The following is a 22,349-nucleotide window of genomic DNA, read 5'->3' as shown; positions in this document are numbered from 1 at the left end:
AAAAGACCTTACTATACTATGGCAGCTCTTGAACTGCACTACAGGCTTTCTGATCAATCACAAAAGACTATTCAACAATGTCAATTATAAATAAGTGTTGTTATATTGTTTAATGACTGGAGGTTTCTTAGACTTATTTGATCATAAAGCCTGTAGTGCAGTTGAAGTGCCCTTATTACATGGATTGAGGTCTTTTCCTTCTATAATACAAAATTTGAACTATTGATTAATTAAGCACTGTTAATGGTTAGATGAGTTTTTCAGTTCTTATGGATGGAGTGAAAAGTACAGTATATAGCGTGATTATAAGTAGAATGGAATGAGTAAATTTGAATTAGGTGTTTACACTTTCAAAGAGCAAAAAGAAAGGAGGGCACACCATGAAGTATACCGAGTAATACATTTAAAACAAATCAGACAAATATTTTTTCACTCAGGGCATAATTAGGTTCTGGAAATTGTTGCTGGAGCATGTGTCAAAAGCACTTAGCATAAATAGGTTTTTAAAAAAAGTTCTGCACAAGTTCCTGGAGGAAAAGTCCATAAACTGTTGTTAAGGTAAACATGTGGAAAGCCACTGCTTATCCCTGGTGGGAAGCAGCATAAAGAATATGTACTTTTGGGGATTCTGCCAGGTACTTCTAACCTAAATTGGCCACTGTTGAAAAAAGGATAATAGATTTGAAGGACCTTAGCAGCCTTATTTTCGAAAGTGATGGGCGCCCAGATTTCGACCCAAATCGTGAGATAGGCAACCATCTCGCAAAGGCGCCCAAATCGGTATAATTGAAAGCCGATTTTGGGTGTCTTCAACTGCAATCTGTCGCTGAAATGGGCAAAGTTGACGGGGGTGTATGGGAGGCGTGGTGAAGGCAGGACTGGGGTGTGTTTATCGGCCGAGGAGAGATGGGTGCCTTCGGACGATAATGGAAAAAAGGCATTTTTAGCGCGAATTTGGGTCATTTTTATTGGACCCTTTTTTTTCACGAACAAGTCCCAAAAAAGTGCCCTAAATGACCACATGACCACCGGAGGGAATCGGGGATGACCACCCCTGACTCCCCCAGTGGTCACTAACCCCCTCCCAGCATTAAAAAAACAACTTTAACAACATTTTTTTCCAGCCTCTATGCCAGCCTCAAATGCCATACCCAGCTCCATCACAGCAGTATGCAGGTCCCTGGAGCAGTTGTTAGTGGACTTCACCCAGGTGGACCCAGGCCCATCCCCCCCCCCCACCTGTTACACTTGTGGTGGTAAATGGGAGCCCTCCAAACCACCCCCAAAACCCACAGTACTCACATGTAGGTGCCCCCCTTCAGCCATAAGTGCTATAGTAATGGTGTAGCCACATTGAGCCTGCAAATTGGTGGGAAAATGTGGGATACAAATGCTACAAATAAATAAAATAAAATAGAGTTGTGGGCAGTGGGTTTTGGGGGGGATTTGAGGGGCTCAGCACCCAAAGGATGGGAGCTATGGACTTGGGAGGTATTTAATTTTTTTTTTAATTGTTACAAGTTCCCCCTAGAGTGACCAGTTGGTGTCCTGGCATGTGAGGGGGACCAGTGCCCTACGAATCCTGGCCCCTCCCACGACCCAATGCTTTGGATTTGTTCATTTTTGAGCTGGGCGCCTTCGGTTCCATTATCGCTGTAAAACGAAACTGTCCAGCTCAAATCTGCACAAATCCGTTGCATTTGCCAGGCACAAACCATATTATCGAAAAAAAGATGGGTGCCCATTTTTTTTCGAAAATACGGTCCGTCCCGCCCCTTCACATACTGTAGGCGGATTTCCCAGATAATAAATTACCTGAAACAAGGTTTCCAAACAGAACTATTCGCAAGCAAAATATTCTGTTCTTTGTCTAGGGGAAGGGGAAAAACCTTGGCTATGGTCCTACATGCCACTATTTCGGTCAGAGAGAGAACTGAGAAATCAGGCTGAGATATATATTAGCTTTATTATTGATAATATAAAAAAAACGATATACAAAATAGAGATTTGGCAAAGCTTTGGCTGAACAAAAATACTGGCAGTAATTCTTACAACTATATTCTCACACTACACACATTTCTTACTGGTTGCTAGGTAAACTTGCACAACTGATTAGAATGCAATAACTATGTTACGAGGTAGTATGGTAATTAGCCGCTTCTTTCCTGACCAAGGTTATGACTAACACCAGCCTTATGCTCAGGTAATCACCACTCGCTAACCCAGACTAATAGGAGATAGATCACTGTCTCTCACCAGGCAGGCTGACCTCCGGGGATGCCTCTCAGGAGTAGCACAGGTTACTTCCCAGACTCAAGCTGAGATATCAGCGAGTCTTCGTCAGAGCCACGACAGGCACTCTGCAGCAGTCAGCAAAGGCACAGGTCACACCTTGTAGGTAGCTGAATCACACGGTACTCTTCCAGATACACAGTTCATTAGTTGGTGGACCTTCTTAGGTCACTGGTCTTCTTTCCACCTCCACCTTCTTCCAAGGATTCCGACTCACTAACTCCCCAACTCTTCCCGCTCTTCCAGCGCCTCTCGGTCAGGTGATACCAATTATCCTCTTGTACCACCCTGTGCATGGGCAAGAAGATTTCTTGTTTTTTTTTCTTTGTGACCTTGGAAATGGTAACTTCTGGTGCTATGCATGCCTCCCTTCTCATCATCTCAGAGATAGAAGGGGAATAATTGGAGCACAGAGTGTCCTTGGCTTCAGCAAGCCTGTCAGTGATTTTCCACAAACTGAAGCGGACTCTGACACAGAGATATGCAGGTCAGAGGTTTGCAGCAGTCATTTTCTAGTAACAAGATGTCATAGGCTTGTATAGGCCAAGACCAGCAAGGGAGACACAGGGACATACCCCTACAGTACCCATTCTTGGACATAGATGGCCATGGAGATGGGCGTTCGCGTTCGATTATGCCCCTCCACGTCTACCAGTATAGCAGTTCTTAATATATTTTCATTGATAATTTTCCCACTAAGGAGGAGATTCTATATATGGCACCTAAAAAATTGGCACTGAAATCAATGTCGACTAAACGTATTCTATAATTGGCACCTAGATTTAGGTGCCAATTATAGAATATGCTTAGTTGATATATCAGCGCCGATATCTGTGTGTATCCATTTATGCCAAAGAAAACCTGGTGTAAATCTCAGTGTGTAGATTTAGGCATACTGGCCATATTCTATAACTAGGCACCTAAAGTTTAGAACGCCATTGAAACGCCTATTTCCACGCCCATATCCACGCTCCTTTTTGCCTCAGTGTGTTAGAATACGCTTAGTGAGTTGTGTGCCTAAATTCTAATTTTTGCCAATTAGTGCTCATTGTTGCTTGTTAAGTGCTGTTATCAGCTTGTTAAGCCAATTGAGTTACGAGTGGTGTTATAGAATCCACACTGATTTTGGCACCTTAACCTAATCGCACTATATAGAATCCAGGGGTAAGTGTGCCAAGAAAATTATCAAGGTGCTGTTAAAAAAAAAACAAGCTTTTACTACACCTTGATTTACCATTGGAATCAGCAACCTGCAGTATCTCTGCACTGTAGATTGCTGATTCCCATGGTAAAGGACTAATGCTACCTGCAAATCACCTCACACACAGCATTAGTCTATCAGCCTGTGAGCATCGGCCCATCAAGCAGTGGTCTGAAACTCCTAAGCCGACTCATAAAGGGGTCACAGTGCTCTCCCGCTACCCCCTAAGGAGTGGGTATTTGAGGTTTGGGAGGTGCCATCATTTGGGTGCCATGACTTTTAGGGGTCAGAGTTTTGGGTGTCCAAACAGGAATATCTAAAATTTCTATCTGTAATTCTTTCTCCCCCCCCACCCCCACTGACCTTCAGTACTTGTCAGTGGAGAGCAGGGCTTGTACCTACTTGTTGCTATGGCCAGGAGTCCACAGAAACAGAAGGGAGATGTCGGCTGCCCCAGACAATGCATGTGAGGGAAGATGGAGCAGGATTTCTGAAGAACCATCCTTCCTCACAAGCACTGCATGAGACAGCCTACATCTCCCTTCTACTCTGAGGACAACTGGCCATAGCAGCAAGCAGGCATGGACCCTACTCTCCACCAATGAGTACCAGAGGTCAGTACAATGGAGGGAGGAAGATGTTTTGATGACACCATTTATGATGTTTGTTATTGGATGAAGACATTTTTCTATGCAACTGTTGTTATGCGACAGAGTGTAGAGTCTCAAATAGTTTTTACAGGTGTCAGAGTGTCAACCTTTGTTCATAAGAGATAACACAGCATTCCTTCTTTTCATCTATAGGTGACGTGTTATGCATTAAATAGCAAGTGCATGCTGAAAATAAAAAGTAACACGTGCTATTGCTGCGAACTCTACAACTGTGAAAAGTAAGTGCATCCAACTCATAGAAAGAAACACATAAGCCTGCTCCACGCTGCACTCTGACATACATTATGGAGACATTGGCCCTGCAAAATTCAGAACCGTGCAAAAACTATTGCAGGTAGTTTCATAAACTTTTTTCTTACATAAACCTCTGTTTTACATGCATAAAAGAGCTTATGCATGCAAAACAATGCATGGCGCCAAGAAAACATATACTTTTATGCAACTCGCATGCAGGCGTGTTCTGGGGCAGAGTCACAATTTGCATGGATAGTTTATTTTATATGTGCAGACCACATGTACTAACATTTACGCCAGCTTCAATCTGGCTGCAATTTCTGCCTGCTTACCCCAAATATTTTATAAAGGCATACAGGCACCTATGTATCCTTATACAATAGGCGTTTTCATAATCTAGGTGGTCTGTTATATCTTCATTATACATAGTGAAAAGGACATCAAAGTTAGAATAGAGACGTCCAGCTCATAATGTCCACAATGGATGTCCATTTCACATGTATTTTCCAACAGGATATCCGGAAGAATTTCCTGTTTGAAAATATGTGAGATGGACATCCGTGTGCTGAGGACGTCCAGTATGAACAGCCATTTTACAATCTGAAACGTCCTACATATGAACAGATAAAAGCAGGGACAAGGACATCTGTCTGGCAGCATTCATAGAGGAATGGCGACACCGACATCCCTGCAGTGCAGAGGGGCAGTCCAGTGGTTAGTGTAGTGGACTTTAGATCTAGGTTTAAACCCCACTTTAACTCTTTTATTTTGTAATTGTGAGCCCTCAGGAACAGACAAAGATATACCTGAATATACACCACTTCAATAGCCTTCAGGCTTGCAGGTGGCTTATATATTTAGGTATTGAACACATTTTTCTGTTCCTGGAGGGCACGCAATTTTTAAAAAGTGTTGAAGTGGGATTTAAATCTGGGTCCCTTCCTTTACAGTCCACTGTGCTAGTGGCGTACCAAGGGGGGCGGTGGGGGCGGTCCGCCCTGGGTGCACGCCGCTGGGGGGGTGCCACGTGCCTGTTGGCTCCAAGTCCGCTCGTTCCCTCCCTGCTGCTCCCTCTGCGCAGAACAGGTTACTTCCTGTTCCGGGGCAGAGGGAGCAGCAGCCAGGGAACGAGCCGACTCGGAGCCAACAGGCGTGCGGCACCCCCCCAGCAGGTAAAAATGCACCCGGGGGGGGTGTAATTTTGCCGGGGGGGGGGGTCGCGCTGCACCCGGGGGGGGGGGGGTAATTTCGCCGGGGGGGGGGGCGCATCGGTGTTCCACCCCGGGTATCAGCCAGCCTAGGAACGCCACTGCACTGGGCTAACTATTAAGCTACTCCTCAGAGCTAAATGCTGCTCTGCCCAGAAAGCCCATAATACCTGAAGCTGTCACAGAACCTGGTATTCCTTTCCAGTTTCACGTTCAGGGGAGAAGGAAGGGGACAGCAACCACTGGAAGATTAGAGGTGTCATGCCTTAATCCCTCCAGTGGCCAGCTGTTCAATCAGACCATCGTTTTGAACCCTAAATATGATTGAAACAGGTCTAACTCAGGACATCCTTCTTATTAGACTTATTTCTTCCCGTTTGGCTGTTGCTGTTGGACGTACTGATTTTGGGCTTTCCCTAGTCCTGCCCAAGACACGCTCACAACATGCCGCCTTGCTATTTGGACATATTGCATTGCTGGAGGTCTCATTTCTGCCTTTGGAAAATCGGTATTTGGATGTTTCAAGCACATGGATGTCCATTTGGGCATTTTGAGATGTCTATATGCTTTGAAAATAAGTACCATGGAGGGGCATAATCGAATGGCGCCGGCCATCTATTTGGCCGGCACCGTAAAGAGCAGTCCCGAACCGTATTATCGAAAAAGATGGCCGGCCATCTTTCATTTCGATAATACAGTTGGGGCCGGCCAAATGTAAGAGATGGCCGGGTTTGAGATGGCCAGCATCGGTTCTTGCCGATAATGGAAACTAATGCCGGCGATCTCAAACCCGGCCAAATCCAAGGCATTTGGTCGTGGGAGGAGCCAACATTTGTAGTGCACTGGTCCCCCTCACATGCCAGGACACCAACCGGGCACCCTAGGGGGCACTGCAGTGGACTTCAAAAATAGCTCCCAGGTGCATAGCTCCCTTACCTTGGGTGCTGAGCCTCCCAAATCCTCCCCAAAACCCACTCCCCACAACTGTACACCACTACCATAGCCCTTAGGGATGAAGGGGGGTGCCTACATGTGCGTACAGTGGGTTTTGGAGGGCTTAACATTTACCACCATAAGTGTAACAGGTAGGGGGGGATGGGCCTGTGTCCACCTGCCTGAAGTGCATTGCACCCACTAAATACTGCTCCAGGGACCTGCATACTGCTGTCAGGGTGCTGGGTATGACATTTCAGGCTGGCATAGAGGCTGGCAAAAAATATTTTTTTTATTTGGGGTGGGAGGGGGTTGGTGACCACTGGGGGAATAAGGGGAGATCATCCCTGATTCCCTCCAGTGATCATTTGGTCAGTTGGGGCACCTTTTTGAAGCTTGGTCCTGAAAAAAAAAGGGACCAAGTGAATGTCTCTCCTTTCGGAAGCTGACATTAAACCAGTTCCAGTCCCTGGAGTTCCTGACAGTGTTTCTTCCACCCCCTTCTCCTTACGAAAGAGCAACCAAATAAAGGATTGTCTACCAAATTACTTTGTTTCAATAACATTAAATCCTGCAAAATGCTTCTCAGAGCCTATATAGCAAGCTTAACAGCACCAATTCTGAACACACAAATGTCAATAACTGTACCTTTAAAAAGACAGCAATGAATATACAGAACCACAATATGCTTCCTATTGGATAAACCAAACAAATCAGACTTGTATGGATCCACGCATTTTCACTATGGTAATACTAGAGCCCAGCAAAGGAACAGCTTATTTTGAGTTAGTTTTCACTGGACCAAACTTGCTTTCTTTGTGCCATCATCATCCAATTGGATAGGCAGTGCCTTAAAAAGTGGAGGATAAAGGATTTTTAAAAACATTTATATCCCACATTATCCTAGGCAAACTTGGGTTCAATATGGCTTACATTTGAAATTACAGTGATACAGAATAATAGAATTCAATTATATCGTAGGAGCAAATAGATGGATATGTCTGAAACATTTAACGAAGCTGAGATTAGCATATATACCCAACTGGGCATTTAAAAGTCTGTCCTTTAATAATGCTGCATGTTCAGAAATCATAACCATATGTATATAAATGCACGCATCAGAACAGGCATTCATATACACACTGAAAAAGTAAAAACAACTTCTACAGAGTACATCCAAATTTTAGGGCCATGTTTACTAAGCTACACTAGAGGCGTGTTAATGTTTTTAGCATATGCTAACCATTAGTGCATGCTAACCTTGTAGGCACTCATAATATTCCTGTGAGTGCCTACACCGCGCATGCCAATTTTGTGCACTCATTATAAACACTAGCACACCTTAGTAAATAGGGCCCTTCATTTTTATTTTCTCATTTCCGCCTTCCAAAATTCTAGGCAGCAGATGTATAGCTCAGTAAAACCCAAAGCAGTCTAAAGTAAAGTCAGAAATGACACAGTTTATACATAATTGTTCAACCACCCTTAGGATTCACCTTTGGGTTTAAAAAACAAAATCATGTGCATGTAAGAACTAGATAAACAATTAAACAATGTTTAAAGCAAATGCCCTTAATATGTAATACTTGGTAGCAATAATGAAACAGTGATGGAATATTCACGTAGCAAGCAGCCTGAGCCAACAGATTTATTTTCTATTGAATACAATTAACCTTGTATGATCTTGGCGGCTAATAGTGTGCTGAAATTGACAATGTCACCACATTGAAACTGACTCTGGACAGAACTTCTGTAATGAAGGAAGCCCTTCCCTCATTTTTCAATATCTCTGTAGTAATAAAAAAAAGGCAAGTGCATTTTTATTTATTTATTTATTTATTTTTAAATTATTACAAACGAATAACAGTTTGTAAGGCAATACAGAGAAATAATTATTAAAAGGAAAATTCAAAGACTTTTATACAAGGTAACGAGTCAAGTGCATTTTTATAATATACCACTGCATTCCACAAAACAAAGGGAGTAAGTTCCCATATGCTGTCATTTTCTTTTGATGTAGGCACAGGGAAAAAAAGATGTTAAATGCTCCCAGGTCTCAACCTAATTAAAGATTTTTTAAAATTGTAGTTATAAATAGTAAGTCTGATTGTTAAGTACCTGATACTCATAGCATGATGTCTGTTTTGGTGGCCCTTTACTAGGTGAAAATACCTCTACATGAATACAGGGAGTCGCTATAACCATCTCATCCAAATAGCACAATGATTTACAATTTAGAACTAATTACTAATGAAACCAATACTTCATCTGTGCGCACCCATATGCTGCACAGGCCATCATGCTTCAAAATTTAAGTGAGATCAAATAAAAATGCTACCAACAATATAGAACAACAACATTGATAGAGCAGCTCATAGGTTTGCTTGCTTTGTTTACATGAATGGGGATGATGGCTGCATGGAGAAGAGGGAAAGAGAGACTAACATCATGCCGTCTCCTGTTCTCAATCTAACCTCCTTGGTCATCTCTCTCCTACTCGCTCCCTTCTGGCTCCCTGCACTGCTGCCCTTCTTCAGTTTTCCAGGCCGCCGGCAACATCAGTGAGGTAAGCACACTGCCTTTGGTGGCCCCGGAAGCTCTCCCTCTGTTGCATCTTCCTGTCTTTGCAGGACAGAAAATTGGAGCAAAGGGAAAGCTTCTGGCAGTGTGCTTACCTCACTGATGCTGCTGGCGGCCCAGAAAATTGAAGGACAGCGTTGCAGGAAGCAGGAGAGCAGTCAGTACCCAAAACCCAGGCACTTGACTAGCCACCATGGTTGGGGGGGTCTGGGCCCTCAAGGCCCTCTGTAACTACGCCACTGATTTACAAATCCAGAGAGATAAAATAGAACATAAAAAACATTTTAAAAACGTATTTATTTATTTAAATTATGCTTTCAAAAGATATGCATTATTCACATTTGCACATTGTTTTATTACCTAAGTACATAGAGCTTTCAAACTTTCAAACTTTGTGCAATGGTTATTGGAGCATCATTATGTAACATTTAAAAACTAACAGTACAATTTTAAATTTAATGTGCCAAACTATAGGAAGTCAATGAAGCTTAATTAGTTGTGGAGTATTGTGATCCATCCTACCCAGTCCTCCAATCACTCAAGCTACAGAGGTTTGGGCTACCTGCAATGCTCTCAGAGATTTCTGAGGAAGACCACAAAAGAGAGTATTACAGTAGACCAAATAGGACAATAAATAAACCTTTATGTCTCATTACTAGTTGTGTCTTAAAGAAAACAGTCTTGATAACAATAGGAATTTGTTGCTTAAATGGCAGTGAAGAGTCTAAAGAAACTCCTAAACTTCTAACGAATTCAAGAAAGGAAGTAGAGTATTTTCTAACTGAAAACTTGACAGTAGACACTTCTCTCCTGAACAGGACAACCATAAAATTTGGATTTTCTCTGTATTCAAGAAGAGACAATTAGCAGTCAACCAGGTTCTTATTGTTCTAAGATAAAGTTCAATCAATTAAAATTTTTCTTTAACTTTTGATGGTACAGAAAAATAAAACTGGAGATCATCAGCATATAGGCAAAAACTAATACCCCAAATGGCTAGTAATTTACAAACCGGAAACATAAACAAATTGAACAAAAGAGCTGATAGAGAGAAACCCTGTGTCACACCTGACTTTGGTACAACCCAGTCAGATTTAGAACCACTTTGGATCACTTGAAATCAACAATTTGCTAAAAAGGATTTGAATCATAGCAATACTTTACCAGAGATCCCAAAAAGATTTTAAACGATCAACTAATATAGCGTGATTCACACTATCGAATGCTGCTGCTACATCTAATGATATCAAGAAAAACCTCTCACCTCTATCAAAGCCCAATCAGATTTCATCAAACATAGATATTAGTAGGGTTTCAGTATTGTGTTTGGATCTAAAACCAAATTGAAATTTATCAAGTAAATGATGTTGTTCCACAAAGTCTGACAATTGGGATAGGACCACCTTCTACTACTACTACTACTATTTAACATTTCTAAAGCGCTACTAGGGTTACGCAGTGCTGTACAATTTAACATAAAGGACAGTCCCTGCTCAAAGAGCTTACAATCTAAAGGACAAGTGAACAGTCAGTCCGATAGGGGTAGACAAATTGGGGCAGTCTGGATTTCCTGAAAGGTGAGAGTTAGGTGCCAAAAAAATTAAATTGGAAATCAGACAATAATTTTCAATCTTAATAGAATCTAAAGAATGCTTTTTTAACACCATTTGAACAGCTGCCCTCATTAACAAAACAGGTACTTCGCTCAGAAGGAGCAAGGTCTGATTTCAGAGCTTTCAAAACTGAGACAGAGCATGAATTCAATGGGCTATTGGAATTATTGACTGCTTGAATAGTCTGGATGACATCATGAGATTTAACAGGTGCAAAATCTGTCCAAATTTCAGCAGTATCATCAAAGTCCAAACAAATATTTGTCTCAAATAGATTACCAATCTTTTCTGTGTTTTCTTGAAAATAAAGAGTAAATTGTTGTCTTGAGGGAGTAGGTTGCTCATAGAGCTTAGGAGAGACCAGAGATTGTACAATAGCAAAGAACTCTCTTGATTGACAGGGAGCTTTAGAAATCCTATCATCAAAATAATTTCTCTTAGAGGCTAAAACACATTTTTTTCATGTCTCAAGAGCTATGTAATACTCTCTTTGTGTATAAACCCAGGAAATTTCCTCCAATTTTGTTTTTTTCCTTAACTCTCTTTTTTCCTTTTTTAATTCTGTAGTATACCAAGGATGATATTCCTTCTACAGCAAAACAGCTGTCCTAACTTTATGTGGTGAGTTAATTGGGCATCGGTCTGAATACTGGATGGTGCCCAATTATCTTCTAGGTCTGCAATCATACCCAGATATGTAATGCCAGGAGCTGTGCATGCCCCAGCATGGAATATCCAGGGTTAAATCAGCCCACAGCTAGAAGCAGTTTCTAAGCCATTCACCACCATGGGCTAAATATCGACCTGATTGATATCAAACCCTTATAAACAACAGGATTTTTAAAATCAATGTAGTACTGAATCCTGTCTCTTCTCCCCCTTTGTTCAGCTCAGAACAGTCCACTAGCTACTATGAGTTTGTTGGTGTGAATAAATGCCATGATGTGGTACATTTATACCGCCTCCTGTGGTCATCCACTGTCCTCAACATCATTGGATTATTCCTTGGAATTGTCACAGCAGCCATACTTGGGGCATTCAAGGATATGGTAAGGCCATTGGATTCTTTTAAAATCTCAAAAGCTGACTTTTGTGCTTATGGGACTTGTACGTTATTTTTAAGTTAATGGTGGTCAAATCCAGTACTTGTGGCCCATAAAACTAACTGGGTTTTCAGGATAACTAAAATCATGAAAATTATTAGTTTAATTTGAGTTGTATGTAAGGATGCCTCATGAATATTTATTGTACATATCCTGTATGCATCCCTTTTTTGTTTAAAATGCATCCAGATGACCACATTTCTCAGCTTGCTGAGATTTTGAGGGTAATGATTGAATAAGAAATAGGGTTACCATATTTGCCTTGACAAAAAAGAGAACACCAATAGCCACACACCCCACCCAGCCATGCCCCGCCCTACTCTACCACACCCTCTACCATGACCCCTCCCCTCCTCCTCCCTACCACCATATCACACAGTCTCCTTGAAATCCCCAAAAGAAAGCCTCCCTCACCCCCTACCCACATTCCATCCATGATCCACCTCCCATCCCCTCCCCTACCTTATCATGTCCTGGTGGTCTAGTGGCCTCTTCGGGGCAGAAAATTCTTTTCTGCCCAGCGATGCTGCTGCCTGCTCGCTGCTGGTGCCACTACAGAATGGCTACTGAGACTTCAAGCGATGAACTCGCAAGAATCCTACAGATTATTGTCATCTATGCACATATATATTCACATATGTGCGTACATGACTTGAATACTGGCATTTACATGGCCCTTGATAGGCCACAAGGAGCTGCAGTGGAAGGGTTTGAGAATGTTACATGTCTCATACTGTAGTATAAAGCAGGGGTTCTCAACCCAGTCCTTGAAAAACAAAGCCAGTCTGGTTTTCAAAATATCCACAATGAATATGCATGAGGTAGATTCACATATAATGGAGGCAGCGCGTTCAATTTTATCTCATGCATATTCATATCCTTATATAAAGTAAAGCCAAAATATGAAAGAAAAATCAGGCACACAAGAAAATTAATTTTGGAATGTACATTTGTGCTTAGCACATGCTAATGGACATTAGAAAACGTTAAGTGCCACGTGGCCCATAGGTATAAAATAGGATGTGCAGCATTTAGCACATGCTAAGGTCCATTAGCGTGTGCTGTGCTTTAGTAGAAATTCCCCTTAATTAATTATCACCCAAAGTTCAGCACCAAATTCAGCACTCAGCACTATTCCTTAAAAAGTGCTCATCCAGAAGCACCCTTGATAAAATAGAGTTGAGCACCGAATTTTATTGGCGCCAAAGTTTCAGGGTCATGTATAGAATCTGGCCCAAAGTGATTTGAAAATACATAGATAATATTGTTATACATTCACTAGAACAGGTGAACATATAACTCCATTTGAGTATCATCTCCTTTGTTCATAAAGGAAATTGAGTTCAGAATTTGTGGATTAGTTCGTTCATGAGCTTGGTGCTCATTATAGAACAATGACTAAGGGGCAGCAGTGGCATAGCCATTCAATACCCCCTGTCAGTCGATTACTATTAATGGTGCCACACTGCATTTCCCATCATTCTCCCTCCTGCCCTCTGTGAATGGTCTGGCATCTCTCTCTTCCTTTACCAGCTCCGCAAAGCTCTCGCAATTCCGTCCCTTCCCCTGCTCCCTCCCCGAGCCATAAAATCACCTCCAGCCTTTGCCTGGGCAGTGCTAGCAGCAGCAGTACTCATAGACAACTTGCAGCCTGCACCAGGGCTTTCTCACTGAACTGCCCTGCCCCTTCTGATGCAACTTCCTGTTTTCTGAAGGGTGGGACAGTTCAGAGAGAAAGCCCTGGTGCAGGCTGCATGCAGCTGATGAGTGCCGCTCGCGCTGGCATTGTCCGGGCAAAGACTGGAGGTTATTTTAACGTACAGGAGGGGTGAGGGAGGGAATTGCAAGACCTTTGTGGGCTGGGAAGGGAAGGGAGAGATACTGGACTGTAAATCGGGGGTGGGAGGGAAGGAATTGCAACAGCTTTGTGGGCCGGGCTAGAGATGCGCCCCTGTTGACAATTCCTGGCTACGCAGTGATGAAATTCACCTGTGAATTTTTGTCAGTTCCGCATCCATATGGTCAAATTATGCTAAAGAATTTGATTTAGTATTATTAGCAGAAAAGCTGGAAACCATTGAATAAAGAATGTTCTAAATTTAAATGAAAACCCAATGCTAATAGCAAAACTAATCACTGAAGTATCTAAACAATTTCTGCAAACAAATTGTCCCTATATTTTTTCTTCATGTGTATTGCTAACATTATCTTTTTTTATCTTTAACAGATACCTCTCTCCCAGATTGCCTTTAACTCTGTTCCCCCTCCTCAGATTTTGTACAATCCAGCCCAGCAGATCCTAACATATGCTGGTTTTTGCTCTTCCACTTCTGCCATCCCTACGTATGCTTCCTACCCTTTACCTCTTCAGGTACTGTAGTCCATTTTTTGTCATTTGCATGTGGTTTACCTATTAAAACAGTTGGTGTGACTGAAGGTCCCACACCTAATAGTTCTTTATGAATTAGTGTGTGCTAAACTAAATAAAATCTAAAGAGAAAATGATGACAGTGGTCAGTGAGATGAATTTCTCTGTTGCTAAGTAATTACAGAAGAGAATGGAATAACTTGACCAAGACCTGAAAAGCATCAGCTACTACAAGAAGAAGTATCGGCCGAAAGGAACATGCAAAGTTTCAATTCTCTGCTTCATTTTTAAAATAAAGTTAGATAAATGTGGATAGTTGTACCTATGAACTGAAAGCCTCTATCATGGGCAAGGTGGATTAACTTCAAGAGAGAATGTTTTCTGTGCAATTAATAGGGATGAGTGGCCCAAAATTTTTTGTTTAGTTTCCCATGCCATTGGAGGCATTATTCATTTAGAGGGGCATTTTCGAAGGATGTCCAAGACACAAAATCACAAGTGGACATCTATCTCACATGTATTTTAGAATAGGATAGAGCCTGTTCAAAAGTATGTGAGATGGACGTCCATGTGCTGGAAATGACCAGCATGAACATCCATTTTACAAACTGAAACATCCAAATTTTGAACAGGGGAAAACAAGGGACATGGACGTCTGTATAGCAGTATTCTTAGAAAATGATCACACAAGCAAACATGAAGAGCAGAAGGCCAGCCAAATGGTTAGTGCAGTGGATTGTAAACTCAGGGTCCCAGGTTCAAATTCCACTTTAACCCTTTTTTGTAATTGTGAACCCTCCAGGAACAGAAAAATACCTACTTTAATTGAATGCACACCACTTCAAGGTTGCACGTGTCTTATATATTTAGGTATAGTAGTTATTTTTCTGTTTCTGGAGAGCTCACAATTTAAAAAACAAGTTTAAGTAGGATTCAAACCAGGGTATTCCTCTTTTCCATTTTCTCTAAACTCATTTTATTTTTCTGTTTCTTCTCTTTCTTCCTGTTTGCTTCATTTCCTTCCCTAAGTTAGTCTGACATTGATTTTTCTCTATCATCTTCTCATTACTCAGGGGTCTATTAATGACATCAGAAACAACATATGACAAACTGGGTTCAGCGGGTTACCTGCACCTGTCGGCAAAGGGTAGACATATGCTGATCCATTCAGTGTAGCGCGCATGCAGCCCCAGACATCTAAGGGCATCACAGACCTGTTATTGCTCAATCTTGTGTGGCTGAATGCCACTTGTCCCTCTAAGAAGTTGGATGCTGACCGCCGGGGGTCGCGTAACTAGTTAGCATGAAGGAGTCTCGTTCGTTATCGGAATTAATCAGACAGATCACTCCACCAACTAAGAACGGCCATGCACCAAAACCTCACAGAATCGAGAAAGAGCTATCGATCTGTCAATCCTTTCCGTGTCTGGGCCAGGTGAGGTTTCCCGTGTTGAGTCAAATTAAGCCACAGGCTCCACTCCTAGTGGTGCCCTTCCATCAATTACTTTAAGTTTCAGCTTTGCAACCATATTCCTCCTGGAACCCAAGATTTTGGTTTCCCAGAAGCTGCTCGGCGGATCATAGCAATAACGCCGCCGGATCACTAGTTGGCATCGTTTATGGTCTGAACTACGATGGTATCTGATCGTCTTCGAACCTCTGACTTTCGTTCTTGATTAATGAAAACAGACTCCTGAAGAAATTGCAGAGTCATGGAATCGGAGGTAGGGTATTATTATGGATTAAGAACTGGTTGAAAGATAGGAAGCAGAGAGTAGGATTGCGTGGCCAGTATTCTCAGTGGAGGAGGGTAGTTAGTGGGGTCCCGCAGGGGTCTGTGCTGGGTCCGTTGCTTTTTAATGTATTTATAAATGACCTAGAGATGGGAATAACTAGTGAGGTAATTAAATTCGCCGATGACACAAAATTATTCAGGGTCGTCAAGTCGCAGGAGGAATGTGAACGATTACAGGAGGACCTTGCGAGACTGGGAGAATGGGCGTGCAAGTGGCAGATGAAGTTCAATGTTGACAAGTGCAAAGTGATGCATGTGGGTAAGAGGAACCCGAATTATAGCTACGTCTTGCAAGGTTCCGCGTTAGGAGTTACGGATCAAGAAAGGGATCTGGGTGTCGTCGTCGATGATACGCTGAAACCTTCTGCTCAGTGTGCTGCTGCGGCTAGGAAAGCGAATAGAATGTTGGGTGTTAGTAAGAAGGGTATGGAGTCCAGGTGTGCGGATGTTATAATGCCGTTGTATCGCTCCATGGTGCGACCGCACCTGGAGTATTGTGTTCAGTACTGGTCTCCGTATCTCAAAAAAGATATAGTAGAATTGGAAAAGGTACAGCGAAGGGCGACGAAAATGATAGTGGGGATGGGACGACTTTCCTATGAAGAGAGGCTGAGAAGGCTAGGGCTTTTCAGCTTGGAGAAGAGACGGCTGAGGGGAGATATGATAGAAGTGTATAAAATAATGAGTGGAATGGATCGGGTGGATGTGAAGCGACTGTTCACGCTATCCAAAAATACTAGGACTAGAGGGCATGAGTTGAAGCTACAGTGTGGTAAATTTAAAACGAATCGGAGAAAATTTTTCTTCACCCAACGTGTAATTAGACTCTGGAATTCATTGCCGGAGAACGTGGTACGGGCGGTTAGCTTGACGGAGTTTAAAAAGGGGTTAGATAGATTCCTAAAGGACAAGTCCATAGACCGCTATTAAATGGACTGGAAAAATTCCTCATTTTTAGGTATAACTTGTCTGGAATGTTTTTACGTTTGGGGAGCGTGCCAGGTGCCCTTGACCTGGATTGGCCACTGTCGGTGACAGGATGCTGGGCTAGATGGACCTTTGGTCTTTCCCAGTATGGCACTACTTATGTACTTATGTACTTATTCTTGACAAATGCTTTCCCTTTGGTTCGTCTTGCGCTGGTCCAAGAATCTCACCTTTAGCTGCACAATACGAGTGCCCCCGGCCGTCCCTCTTAATCATGGCCCCAGTTCCGAAAACCAACAAAACAGAACCGGAGTCCTATTCCATTTTTCCTAGCTGAAGTATTCAGGCGACTGGCCTGCTTTGAACACGCTAATTTTTCAAAGTAAATGCTTTGGACTCCCAGGACACTCAGTCAAGAGCATCGAGGAGGCGCCGAGAGGCAAGGGCTGAGACAGGCGGTAGCTCGCCTCGTGGCGGACAGCCAGCTCGATCCCAAGATCCAACTACGAGCTTTTTAACTGCAGCAACTTTAATATACGCTATTGGGGCTGGAATTACCGTGGCTGCTGGCACCAGACTTGCCCTCCAATGGATCCTCGTTAAAGGATTTAAAGTATACTCATTCCAATTACAGGGCCTCGAAAGAGTCCTGTATTGTTATTTTTCATCACTTCCTCCCCAAGTCAGGAGTGGGTAATTTGCGTGCCTGCTGCCTTCCTTGGATGTGGTAGCTGTTCAAGAAACCCTCTGGAATCAAACCCTGATTCACTGTTACCCATGGTCACCATAGTAGGCATGGAAAGTACCATTCTCTTACTGTGAGTTAGGTTCCCCTCTGTCTATCCTATTCAGCACTTATTTTTGAAGGTCAAAATTCTAAAACATGACTGTCATGCTGTCATCTCCATTTTGCTAATACTTCCAATCCAAAAATAGCCAGGGTTTCAGCTTTTTTTCTAAATACTGTGAAAGAACCAAGACAACTAAAAGAGTGAGAGCAGGAAATTTGTGGTTTATTACAACAGCTGTCTGGTCAGTGTTGAGCAAACACTGACAAACATGCACACAGAAACTGCAGTTTGTTATCCTAATTTCTCCTTTGTTCTAACATTCCCCTCCCATCACGAGTCCATATAAGTATTGTTGTTCTCATCATTACTTACTTCTCCTTTTTCACATGGTCAAGCAAAGCACGCTCTCAGGTCTCACAGGGGTCAGGTTGGGCACTTGATGACATTTCTTGCATGTTAATTAGGCCTTGCCACATCACCAGGATACAATCGGGCATCTGGACCTTTCCTTTCCACTGTGGTCACTGCCCCAGATTAGACTTCTCACAAGATGAGTGACAGCAAACAGTCTCTCTTGCTCTGCCCATGTCTTTATATGGCCTTTTGCTTCTGCACTTTATTCCAGCCTACCTCTTACACAATTATTTGCCTTTGACAGCTTTTCTAACAAGTCCAGACATGTCTTTAATGTATTATTATCTCTAGGTATCTACTGTAGAGATGTGCAGTCCTTTGAAATGACCTAGGAAATGTAAATGACATTTATGCAGCCCTCCTGGCTAGGCTCTCCTCTGACTTCTTAAGGTGGTCTGGTGGGAGAAAAGCAAGGCGCAGTGCCCCACTGGGTGCACGGAGCCGCCAGTAACATGGCGCCGTGCCCCGACGGGCATGCGCATTAATGTGAGCGGGGTGTGGTGGGCATGTTCCCGCCCCTCAGAGGCACCCCGCTGGGAAGGGTGGGGAGTAAAAGGGGTTTAAAACCCCAGGGCGGAGCCCGGATGTCCTCTTCTGGCGTCCGGGCATCAGCAAGCACCCAGCCCCCCTCCCGGTTTAATGTGGATATGTACATGTATATATTTTGTCGCAGCTTTGACGGGATACCCAAGCCTGATGGTGTAAGCTAGGCAGCTGGGATAGCTGCGCTTACAGATGAGCGCCCTTGCTGTGCGGCGGGGAGCTCTGTATACGATTAGTCAGTCTTGCTAATGACAGCGGACTGGGTTGGCTACTAAGCCGGAAGGTTGATTGGCTTGGGTATACCCAGGGTTATGATGTTTGTATTTAAAATAAAGCTGCGGCCAAGTTGTGCCATAATTAAGAAAATGCGAAATCAAAAAGGAGGTGAAAACCCTCACGGAACCGTGGGATATAAAACAAAAAGTGAGGAGAGTGGATGAGGATACCAACAATTGTATATTTATTTACTTAAAAATTAAAAATTAAAAAATAACAATGTACATAAAAACGACCCGACACGGCCGTGTTTCGGCCCGAAGGCCTGCATAATTAAGAAAATACCATGTGTCTTGTTATTATTCAATATCACGAATACCCTTAGGCCCGAGGGGTTTCGGCTGCCTGTGTTATGACTGGAAGTTCACTTTACACTCCCTGATAATGTGTTTACTCATAAGGGGTACAACAAATAGAAAAAGGCTACCGAGAAAGATTCAGCCTGAGGCTGCATAACAGAAGTATAGTCCACACATGCTGCATGGTGGCTTGTAAGAGATAGTTTAATTTTAGTTTAGTTTATTTCATTTGATATAGCACCATATAAGGAACCTGCATAACCCTTCCCCTCTTTTATCCCTACTGTGTCTGAAACACATGAACCTTTATTCGACCACAACATCAACTTGTATTTGTTTCTCTACCGGATTTGGCGAATGCCTTTACGGTACTATGTAAGCCACATTGAGCCTGCAAATAGGTGGGAAAATGTGGGATAATAATTTACAGTACAATTGCAAACACAGGGGCCCTTTTACTAAGCTGCGTAAGCATGTACGTGCGCCCAACGCTCGCCAAAATGGAGTTACCGCCCGGCTACTGCGTGGTTCTTGCGTTAATTTCATTTTTGGCGCACGGCAGGAAAATAATTTTGATTTTTGGACGTGCGTATTGGATGCACACCAAGTGGTATTTGATGCGTGTAGGTCATTACCACCCTGTTACCGCATGAGACTTTACTGCTAGGTCAATGGCTGGCGGTAAGGTCGCAGGTCCAAAATGGATTTTGATTTTGCCGCACGTCCATTTTTGGCAAAAATTTTTAAAAGGCCTTTTTTACAGGCGCGCTGAAAAATGGATCGGCACGCACCCAAAACCTGTGCCTACACTACCGCAAGCTATTTTCAGTGCACCTTAGTAAAAGGACCTCACAGATAGGCAAAGGAGATTTAAACCTAATTAAGTAATGCCCATAATGACTTTATAAAGCAAAACATAAGAACAGCCATACTGGGTCAGACCAGTGGTCCATCTAGCCAATTCAGGGCACAAGTACCTGGCAGAAACCCAAAAAGTAGCAACATTTGTTTTAAAAGTATTTTCATGTAACTCATCCATCCCTTTTCAAAGCCCTAACCTCTTTAGCTTCTCCTCATATGAGAAGAGTTCCATCCCCTTTATCATTTTGGTCACTCTTCTTTGAACCTTTTCTAATCCCACTATATCTTTTTTGAGATACAGCAACCAGAACAGAATGCAGTACTCAAGGTGAGATTGCATCATGGAGCAATATAGAGGCATTATAATGTTCTTGGTCTTATTTACCATTCCTTTCCTAATAATTCCTAGCATCCTGTTTGCTTTTTTGGCCACCAACGCACACTGGGGGGACACTCAAAGAAGTTACAAGGAAATACTTTTAAAACAAATAGGAGGAAATATTTTTTTAATCAACAAATAGTTAAGCTCTGGAACTCATTGCCAGAGGATGTGTTAATGTATAGACCATATAAGGGAGTTTCTGCCTTATATGGTGTATAGCCCCACCCAGCGCATCCCAGGATACACTGGGCATGGCTGGGCGCCACCATTTTGCGCCATTGCAGGAAGAGGAGGGAGGCAGGCTACCCTCCCTCCTCCAACACACAAGGTAGGGGGGACTGGACCACCACAGGCCCTCCCTGAACCTGGGGGGAATTGTCGCTGGGGGGGGGGCAGGGTTGGTTGGTCGCCCACCTGGGGGGGATTGTCGGGGGGACTGGAGGTCCACCGGACCTCCAGCCCCCATTGCTCGGGGCAAGGGTAGTTGGGGACTGATGGTCCCATGGACCTCAAGCCCCAGTGTTTGACAGGTTTGGGCTTTTGACAGTCCAGACCTGTCAAACAAGTGCGGGAGGATTGTGCTGAGCGCATGCTCAGGCACAATTCTCCCGCACTTCTACCTCATGATCAGAGATAAATGCGTGCTTAAATTTGCATGCAATTATCTCTGATCATCAGTGCGGTAAAGCCCTGCGCTGTTCCAGCACTATTTTAGAGCGCTCTTTGGACCAGCATGGGGCTTTTGATCATCTGCTTGTGAATGAGCTGTGTCAGCATTGCCATATGGCTTTGTAAATGGGGGAGGGGGTTAGATTGTGAGCCCTCCAGGGACAGGGAAATACCCAGTGTATCTGAATGTAACTCACCTTGAGCTACTACTGAAAAAAGTGTGAGCAAAATCCAATTAAATAAATAAGGTGAGTAAATTTAGCTAAGCAAAAAAGGAGCAGCCCTGGGACATTCCTGGGAAAGGCATTATGACTTAACCCAACAGTGCTGATTTTTATCACTAACCAGCTAAGCTTAGGTGACAACCCTAGCTTCACAAATAACTGTTTTAAATCTTATCATGCAAATTTTGACTGGCTAGATTCAGGTGAATGTTTAGCTAAAAATCTAGCCTGTTACATTTGGCTAAAAAATTTCTCAACAATAATGGCAAAAACTTAACTATTATGTATGTGTATTTACCGAGACTAGAACTAGCTGAGATACAAAATGTGTTTCTTTATTATTCTAATTAAGGCATGCATAAAATGTGGAATGTTGATCTGAGTGATCCCCACAAATGCTTGTGCATATGTAGGGATGTAAATTGATACACAAGGACCTGTATTCTGCAATATTTTGAAGATACATAAATGGGTAGATATATGCAATCTGCTATATTTTTCTCATGTTGCAAACCAGATGTTTCAGGTAACTCAAGGTATACTTGCCTCTGCCCTGTAGAGATACTCTTGTACAAAATACATAATAAACCTACACATTTATATACCTCTCTATTCAATGTATTTACGGCTGCATTTCCTTTAAACATTTAATTGCTATTAATCACGTGATTCAAGGTATGTTGTTTATTTACTTTTGTTCCCAGTGCAGCTCCTTTTGACTCTGGGCAAGTCACTTAACCCTCCATTGCCCACCGTCACAAGAAGCTGCAGTGGGAACAATATAATATACAGTTAATTGCATGATTAATTCCGATTACAAATTTTTATCATAATATAGTCCTAAAAAAATAAAAGAATAAAAAGTAATGAGATGATAAGAAATACAAAATACAAACTGAAAAATTACAAATTAAAGAATCTAAAACAGCTATAAACAGCCTTACAGTTTTCACAGCCTACTTTAG

The 22,349-nt window shown here is 42.7% G+C and overlaps 1 protein-coding gene across 1 annotated transcript in view; it reads left to right on the top strand.

Annotated features, from left to right (window-relative positions):
• The window catches only part of TMEM255B (transmembrane protein 255B), a 166,316-nt gene that overhangs the window by 143,204 nt on the left and 763 nt on the right, over positions 1-22,349 (top strand). Inside the window, exons 6-8 of the mRNA XM_030199567.1 lie at positions 4,297-4,382; positions 11,622-11,781; positions 14,063-14,206. Of these exons, the coding sequence (XP_030055427.1) occupies positions 4,297-4,382; positions 11,622-11,781; positions 14,063-14,206 (390 nt within the window). The remainder of the gene's footprint in view (positions 1-4,296; positions 4,383-11,621; positions 11,782-14,062; positions 14,207-22,349) is intronic.

Source organism: Microcaecilia unicolor, chromosome 4, assembly GCF_901765095.1.
Source record: "Microcaecilia unicolor chromosome 4, aMicUni1.1, whole genome shotgun sequence".
In the NCBI taxonomy this organism is placed as follows: Eukaryota; Metazoa; Chordata; class Amphibia; order Gymnophiona; family Siphonopidae; genus Microcaecilia; species Microcaecilia unicolor.
The sequence above is the reverse complement of the archived record's forward strand: the minus strand, read 5'-3'. Positions and strand labels throughout refer to the sequence as shown.